This window comes from Pocillopora damicornis, chromosome 9 (assembly GCF_964200805.1).
Source record: "Pocillopora damicornis chromosome 9, jaPocDami1.2, whole genome shotgun sequence".
Lineage (NCBI taxonomy): Eukaryota > Metazoa > Cnidaria > Anthozoa > Scleractinia > Pocilloporidae > Pocillopora > Pocillopora damicornis.
In genome coordinates this window covers 20,500,365-20,509,484 of record NC_142678.1, presented here as the reverse complement: position 1 = coordinate 20,509,484, position 9,120 = coordinate 20,500,365, and the positions used below count along the sequence as shown (strand labels likewise).

The 9,120-nt window shown below is 38.7% G+C and overlaps 1 protein-coding gene across 1 annotated transcript; it reads right to left on the bottom strand.

The window, feature by feature from the left end:
• Positions 1-1,875: 1,875 nt before the first annotated feature.
• On the bottom strand, positions 1,876-5,371 carry LOC113666650 (beta-1,3-galactosyltransferase 1). Its single transcript, XM_027182443.2, has 2 exons — positions 4,758-5,371; positions 1,876-3,063 (listed from the first exon to the last, which is right to left on the bottom strand). Exons 1-2 carry the CDS (start codon positions 5,222-5,224, stop codon positions 2,328-2,330), a joined length of 1,203 nt encoding a protein of 400 aa, XP_027038244.2. The 5' UTR covers positions 5,225-5,371; the 3' UTR covers positions 1,876-2,327.
• Between the last annotated feature and the right edge of the window lie 3,749 nt (positions 5,372-9,120).

Below are 9,120 nucleotides of genomic sequence, written 5' to 3'. Positions count from 1 at the left end.
ATCAAAGGAATAGCCTTTTAAATTATTTCTTACCAAAAGAGGATTTTTTTAATTGTTCAGTTACATAGCTTCTTATAAGCAGAAGGAGGATTAGAGAACTCGAGAATCCTTCCAACCCTTCAGTGTTTAAAGGAGTTTAATTATGTAAACATGTACAAGTCCATTATTGTATTTTTAAGATAATTCTCAATCTAAAAATATGAAACACTGCAACTATTCAGTTTCCTACTCTAAACAAGCCCATGGACTACTGAGAGAAAACTCGTTATCTAAAATGTTTTTTAACTTAGACTAAATAAGTCAGATACACTTTTTTTGCAAGAACCATTTTTTTTAAGTCATGAGAAAATTATTTCCTAAATTTATCCGACAAAATTTGTATATCATATCCTGGCTGGGAGTCGGTAAAGAACGCTTTAATATTGCTCAATGTACGGCTTATTTTCATTATTTTCTTTGCACATCTATGTGATCAATAAAACCAGATTTAACAAGAGTTGGTTGTTGGCTCATTTTTTTCGCGGCCCCGGAACAAGTGACAAAAAACTTGATACCTCATATAGTACATCAATCTAACCAAACACTTTGAAAGATTTCCTGGTCAGGTCTCTATACGGATTTATCCAGTCTCGTCAAATAACCCGCAAGTAACCTCAGCTTCAAAATTAAACTGACGAATTATGCAAAAAGGGTATATTCAGTTCGCAAGCTACCAACTCAGGGCTTAAATTATGCCTTTTCATATTGAAAACTTAAACCTCTTCTTCACGCTCAGCCCATGCAAAGAACTAGAATCTTGCACAGCATGTTATTAAATTATCTTCTGACATGCCTGCTGAATGATAGAAGAAAAAATAAACGATATTTCGAAAGCACGACTCAAAAACCGACCTTAATCAAGTTTTCACATAACTTTCTAATCATGTTCGCCTTGATTGACACTTCTTTTACAACCTAAGTGTCAAATTACCTTAAAGAATAGCGTAATCGTTTACAATCACTTGCAATTGTTTCAGCTGGCCATCTGATGGTATCGCATTCGTCCTCTCCACATTCATAATTAAGATCCATTGAAGCATCAGAAAGGGTGCAAAATTACCATCCACTATGAGAAAATCTCTGACCCGATCCTTTAGAAAGAAATTTATTCATAAATGGTCTCAAATAGTCTTGGCTGAACTAAAGATCAAAGCAACAATAACCTCGACTATGATAAAAAGAAAAGAAAGGACATAGCCTTTTCCAGGCGTTCAGCAAGTAAAACGGTGCGAAATCCTTTCGAAATAGAAAACAGCGTGATAATAGCGGCCGAGCAAAAGACGAGGGTGGTTTGGGCCTAGTCCAGTAGAGAACGGCGTTCTCCACGCGTTCAGATCCAGACTTCCCTCGGTTTTGTACTCCTCTATTGCTTTCGCTACCTTTTCTATTCCGTTAACTATCGCGCTTCGTTTTTCTCATTGAACGTCTGGAACAGGCTAGACCAACCCCCCCTTCCCCCCCCAAAAGAAAAAGCAAACAAACAAACAAAACAAAAACATAAAATACGAACGTTCACCCTTCCGTATTTCAACAGTAGTTCAGGTATACTTGAAAAAAGAGATTCTGTGAAGTTCATGCTCTCTTGATTACGACTATTCTCTAAAATAGTGTGAGTGATAGCGCGTGTAGCAAGCTCAGGGGGAAAACGCACATCAAGCTGACAAAAATAATTTGATTTATCAGGCGATAAGTTTTGATAAGTTTTTCGATGGGCATGTATCGCAATAATTTATACCTTTGCCTCTTTTATAACGGCCACCACGCTACATCAGCGTTAATTCTGTTTAAGCAAGATGACCTATGTAATAAGGTTTGCTTAGAGAAAATAATGGAACATTTTTCTTTTTCTCTTCAGTTGTAGCGACACTTTTGACTGAACAAGACAGATATTAGCAGGTGTTCAGCTAGTTAAAGGAAGCTTTGTTAACGAGGTACGATGTTCTCAAACACTCGGCAAAAGGAGAAAGAGAGCTGGAGACAAGTCTTGACCAGATCCAAACATCCTCTTTCTTTTGGCGATCTACGCTATCCTCCGCGCCCTTGAATCCTTTAACTCCTCAGATTGACCAGTATTTAAATTCTCCCCTTAGTATCGCCCCTAAATAAAGCACCAAGGTCATGAGAATAAAGGAAATGATCACCAATCAAAGAGGCTCTTGATTGTTTTTAAAAGTCTCAAAACTACTTGTCTTAAAAGTCTTAAAGTCAGCGTGAAACGGGTTAAAGCTGGTGACAAGTAAGTCCACACCAGCACTGACACAATAACGTAGCTCAAAATTTTCACTTAATCATTCGCACACGTCCCGCATGTCTTCGTAGTTCATATGCGAGGAACACAACGATGGAAAATGATTATACAAGACGCTATTAAAATGCATTTCTAGTTGCAGCCTGCCTCTTATGCCATGCAAAATGATCTGTCTCGATAAACCGCACATGTGCATGTCTCGAAAACGGTACTTGTTCAAATGAGAACAAAATATGAGTGGTAAAAATTTCTGGTTGTCGGTCCATTGTATTCCGATCCGGTACATCAGCGAACCGAGTAGTGCATCTTCATTTGCAAAGATCGGTGATGTTCGTGAAACATTGACAAGTGCCGGAAGTAAACTTGCACTTATCACATATCCTCCTCCGGAAGCATACGGTTTATAAATATCCGCGGGGTGATCTTCCTCCGAGACGTAGTAGCGACTTTTGGTATCCCGTACAACTGGCATCTCTGTTTGAACTCGACCGGCGTATAGAGGGCGCCACCCGTTGGCTTCATGATAGCTCCTTAGCCAATGAAGAAGATTCCAAATGTTCACGTAACAATCCTCGTCTGTCTTAAGAATATAGGAGACGCGACACTTTTGCTCCAGCGGCCACTTCAAGCTAAAGATCATCTTCATGTTAAGATTACGATATGTATCTTTAAAAGACCCAATCATAATATCTTTGTAGATGTTAGCTTCTTGGAGAACGAGGTCGTTCAATCTGGGGTCAGAGCTCTGACCAATAAGAAATACTGTTTTCCAAGACCTGAAAGAGAAGAAAAAAATACAATTGATAAATGAATATTTCTATCTCTTTTGGCGGCTTGGACTCTGAAAAGAAGCTAACCGTTAGATGCCGAAAAGTGTTTTTAAAATGCTCATCAACTAGCTGGCTTCACGAACGAACAAGACGAAACGAATCCTGTGTTGTGCAGAAATGTTTCAGAAATATCTTAATTTCCTTGCTTGCTTCATATATGGATATTGCCGCCACCACAGGAGGAGTAACATCTCCGGATCAACCGATCACTCTTGCTATAATTTCTTCTAGCCTCTACTGGGTTCATGGTGGTTTCGCCCCATTGCAAGTTCACTCCTTCCACCTTTGCGAGTTCGCCCCGTCACCTAAAAAGAGTGTGCCCAGACCTTTACCAGTTGGCCCCCAAATCGTTCGGCTCTTTCCTTACCACAGAACGAATTCATCTCCTGCCAAAATCATATGTTTCGACCAACCTGCAATTTCGCAGCGAACCAAAACAAATTTTGATCAACGTGCAAATTCTTAGCCGTATTTACTAATGCACGACTAAAGCACGAGTAATGCAAAGCCGCCACAGTACTCAAGTGATTGATTTTAGTTTAACGTTTCACGTTTATCTTTTGCTTACACAGAAAAAATGTGAAAAAATTTATATTTTTGAATTATTTGAGTATCTTAACTACCGGAATTATTCGATTAAGCGCCGAACCTCTAATATAGGTGCCAACCCTGTGGTTAGGAAAAGATATAATAAGCGCCCAGCCTCGAGTAGTTAATTACAATGTATGCATTCATTTGACGTAGGACGGTTAACCCTATTGAAACCCTGCAAGAGAATATAAAATGTTACTCTCGCACCCGGTTCGTAGTCAAAAGCGAAGTTCATTAGGAGGAGGAGTCCATAACTCAAATAGAAATTTTGTGACTCTCAGGCAGCCAGGGATGAATTTGTTCGATGTTATGTTAATTTGTGGAACCGAATATCATTGGTTAGCAAAATTAGGTTATTCAAAGAATTACAGCTGTGTAAATTTTGCAGTTTTTGTCACCTTCCGAGAAGACACTTGAATAATTGAAACACAAATATAGTGAAGTTTTTTGTCTTTCAATTTACCCGCTTTCATCTAAGTTTATTTTTCTGACAAAACGAAACAGGGGATCGCACCTCAATCGACAAAAGGGTTCTATGAAGGAACCATTACGAAGAAAGGACCGTAATGGGAGAAAAGTAATTTCTAGCTTGCATGATTTGGAGTTATCGAATGTTGCAAGTATTGAAAATAAATTAATACTTGTATTGGTAGAGAAAATCCTAGGGAAATTGATTTTAATTCAACTAAGTGCAAGATTCGAGTATTTAGGGCTAAAATCTGAATGATAAAGTTAGAGGTTAAAAAGAGAGCATTCTCATTTTGACTAATTTTTGCGGAGAATTTTTCCAGTTTTAACGTTCGTAACTCATAATCCTATTCAATACGGCTTAGCTTAACCTTATTTTGTTCCTTTGTTTCAATTCAGATCTTAATTTAAAAGGAACTTCTCGTAAAATTGAGAGTTAAAATTTTTCGCCAAATCCTGCCGGTAAATTTTAAGTATTGACCATGTTTTCTTTCAGCTAGATTTCCTTGTAAAGTGTTTTAACAATCCAATACTTTTTTTTTCTTACCGAACCTTTTGTTAGTTAAATGAGTGATACTTACCTCAAAGTATAGTTACGGTTAATATCCTGATGATCATGGCCAATAGAGCGTTCCATGTTGCCCCATGTCAACCTAATACCTTGTCGACTCTTAAAATTTGCTGGACTGGAATGGACTTGAATCAGCAGAAAAAGCCCATTATTGCAGACAAAATGCCGCTTACTACGCGAATCCAGTTTGCGGTAAAATAATTCACTCCGAAGGCGGGCTTCTCGGAACTTCTCGCTAAAGTTCCTCGTTGAATAATTGTACTGATCTAGTGACATTTCAAAACTATTTCGAAGATGATCAAGGCTTGTCTTCAAATCGAAGCTAACAGCGCTCTGCTTGGTTGCTTGCGGAAGATTACGTGAAACACGGACTTTGTTTTCGTATCTCGAGAAGAAAATAGTCAATACACCCATAACGCAAAAACACAACATGGAAATCACCAGAACAAATGGCTTCAGGCGCTTGATATTTAGCATCTTGTAACTAGTAATAGTGTGGTTATAAATATTTTCCAAAAATCGCAAACTGTCGGGAAATCTCGTCAGTATAATAAGTTTCTTATACAGTTGAAGATCAAAATGAACTCTTTGTTTGATTCCAGCTGGTTTCTCTAGTTTGTCTACGGGGTCAAGAATACTTCATATTCATCTTCAGTAAAGCTGAAAAATTCATCAACATTGTAAACGTAGTCTGGGTGACAGTTTTATTCAGTTAAATTAGGCCAGCGTTATCCGCAGGGATTCTATGGATTAATTTGTTATTTGAAATTTAAATGCGTATGTAGTTGATGTAAAGAATGGACGACAAAGTGCGTATTTACGGAAAAATAAATTTGGACCATGGACTACGGACTACGGAATTCAGTCTGGGTATGAAAAAAGAAATTGCTCGGAACCAGTGGACTCTGTCAGGGTTCAAAATTAAACTGATATGATACATGAACAGTGGAGTGGGTAGGAAACAAAGTTTTTTCAGTTTTTTACATAACCAAGGCGTTACGAGGGCTGATTAGTAGAGAATTGGCTAATCACACCGCTTGTGTTGTGAAGTGTTTTATCTGTTAAGGGATTTTCAACACGTGTTTGTCATGTTTGATGTCTTTGTGAGGATTACATTTTAATTCCAAGGTTATTCCAGGTTTTTTCTCCAAAATAATCTTGGACCAGAAACCTCGACGATAATTTAGTCACTTTTTTACGATGAACGCAACGCTGCATTCACATGTTATAAATAGACATGAAAGCTACATGGAGCCAAAGTCAAAAAGAAATAAAAATTCAGTGCTTAGGTGACGTTTTCCTGGGCGTTGCTGTCTCGAAATCTTTAATTCACTTTTTCTCAATATCGGACTGGATACTGTCCTGAATGATCTAATGCATCCTCAGCGGAAAATTAAACTTTTATCTAAAATCGAATTGGGGTACCGTGTAGGAGATCTTCTGATTGAAAATTGCAGGTTTTACATTTGTTTGGGGCAGAGGCACCGTTGGTACGTGTTTGAAGAGATACTACAATCAAACTGACTGCACATGCGTGTAGACTTCCTAAACATAAATAAATTTGTTATTTAGAATACGTGCTCACTATACTTTTCACTTCCTGCGGGAGCAATGTGGGATTTCAACTTAGGACTTATCAACACACGATCAAGAAATAAAGGTAATGAGAGTAACGAATATCACATGATCTACCAAGAGATGCTGTCTTGAGGTGCCAACACAAATCTTGACGGCGAACATGAAAATAAATTCAAGGATGACGATTCGAGCCCATTTTATAGGAGCGAAATGTATTTCTTTCGTTGTCCGATTTCTCTTAAGGGGACCGTAACTCGAAATTTACGCAATAATTAAAATGTGAACTTTACTTTTTTATATCAGTCTGAGCAGCTGAAACTGATAAGTTTATTGGTACTTTATGTACCTACCTCAATGAGCTGATACTTTGTTGCCCTTTGCCGATAAAATTCTTTATATTTCCCCACGACAACCTGATTGCCTTTCTGCTCATAAAATTTTCCGGACTGGAATGGACCTGAATGAGCAGGAATAGCGCATTTCGGCAAGCAGTGTTAGTTTTCTTCCCATAAAGCTTGAACATCTCTCCATACAACTCCGAATGGTAAATTGATGTGTTTACGCCGAAAGCGTTAATACTATTGCCAAACTCTCCTCCTGATGTTTCGTACTGATCAAGTGTCATCTTAAACTCTCTTCGAACGCGCGAAAGGTGCTGGCTTAGGTGTAAATCATCCTTTCCAAAGGCGATATCTTGATTTTTTATACTCAGTACTGGACGAAAGAAATTGATAATAACTTTATCCTCGTAATAACTTAAGATTAAATTTAAGAAGCAGAAAAGACCAAGAAGAAACAGCAAAACTAGCAAACGGCGCTTGAGCAGTGACATTCTAAAAAAAACGTGCCGACTTGTCGTTTGGTGATTAACACGTAAGGCGTGAATCAAAGCATGTGCTGTAAAGACCCATTCGATTAATAATAACATACCATACGTAGTATTTCTTTATTCAAACCAACTTTTATTAACTTATTTTTGCAAGATCCAAATTGGTAGCTACAATTCTATGGTTTTAATTTATAGCTCAACCAAACGTTAAAAGACAGAGCGTATACATAAATAGATTTCTTGTATCTATATCCACTTCTCTGGTAGTATCAAAGAGCCGAATGAGTGAGGGAAAAAGGACAAGGAAGGATAAGAGGTTAGCTCGTAATTTTGTGTTGATTGGTAATGTCTTTGCCAGAAAGTAAACGATGAAAAAATCAGATTCACGAGAGCTTGATTTGACTTAAAAAAGCACACAAAAAACATTTTGACTTCCTTTTTCAGTGCATTGTGCTTTTTTTACTTTGTGTTTTGTTTACCACCTATCTGTCTTCTTTGATCTGTCATTTTAGAAATTTATGATGAGTGGAGAGTGAGCGCCTAATTCTGTCGCTCGTTAAATTTGTTGATATACGTTTTAAAAAGATCTCCCCACTTGCCAAAAAGAATCAAAATCGGAAATTATCTCTCTTCCTCTCTTGAGGGTTTGAATCAATTACTTTGCAATTTATGTTCTTAGCTTTTTGTTCGCCATTTAATTATTAATTAAAGTTAGCAGATATCCAATCGGCCACATGCTATTTCGCATGGTAGTAGCCCTTTATTGTTAGCGCTGCGGGCCGCGCGTTTCTCCGCCAGCGGGAAGATTTGAGAGTAGTTGGGGAGAGGTTTGCCGGGAACCTGGCACTATAATTAGTAATAAAACCCTTGCAGACCACTCGACTGCTCCTTTTACTCAATGAAGACCTCACACTTTATCGCAGGCGCATAAACGTTCGTGCTGATACACTAATAATGAGAGCGTGTTCACACACCACATGTTAACTTACTTTGCTTCCGCGTGGCATCTCGCGTTTGATTGCTGGCACCATTTATCACCCAGAGAAACAAACAAACTCGTGATGATCGGATATTGGATCTGGTTTTAACCAATCTTCTACATTTTTTGCGACGCGAGCTATGTACAAACCTTGTCGCCCTTGGGTCTCTCTCTATCTCTTGTCATCCACACGCACTTGCTTCCATGCTACATAGCTGGACCCAAGTTACGGATGGATCTAGCGCTGCTGTGAGAGTGGTCCTTTTCGATTACAGTAAGGCCTTTGATCTTATTGATCACAACCTTCTTGTGCGCAAGATCTTTAACCTATCTATCCCCCAAGGCATGGCCCTGTGGGTGGTAGATTTCTTGACGCAAAGGTATCAGCGCGTATCTACTCAGAATGAGGGTCTGTCCCTGCTGGTGTGCCAAAAGGCACACAACTGGGCTCCTGGCTTTTCATCTTAATGATAAATGATCTGAGAGTTAGTGACGTACATGTGTGGAAGTATGTGGACGATACCACCATAGCCGAAATCGTGCCTAAGGAAGGCCGTGGTAACATCCAGAACGCCGTTGACGCCGTCCAGCACTGGTCTCATGAGCAGAATATGCAGCTCAACGCGGATAAATGCAAGGAATTGAGTGTTCATTTTTAAAAGAACAAGCAATCATTCGATCCCGTAGTAGTGGGTGGAAAGGAGCTTTCTGAGGTGCAACGTGCGAAGATATTAGGCGTTACGATATCTAAAGATCTGAAATGGAACGAGCATGTATATGAGTCGATAAGAAAAGTAAATAAGCGCTTGCATTTCTTAGTGCTTCTTAAGAGGGCTGGTGTTAGTCATCAGGTCATTATACAATTCTATTGTACAGTTATGAGATCAGTATTAGAATACTGTACACCTATTTTCAACCATAGTCCTCCTGAATACCTTAATGAAGACCTCGAGCGTGTCTAGAGAAGAGCCATGTCAATGATCGTGC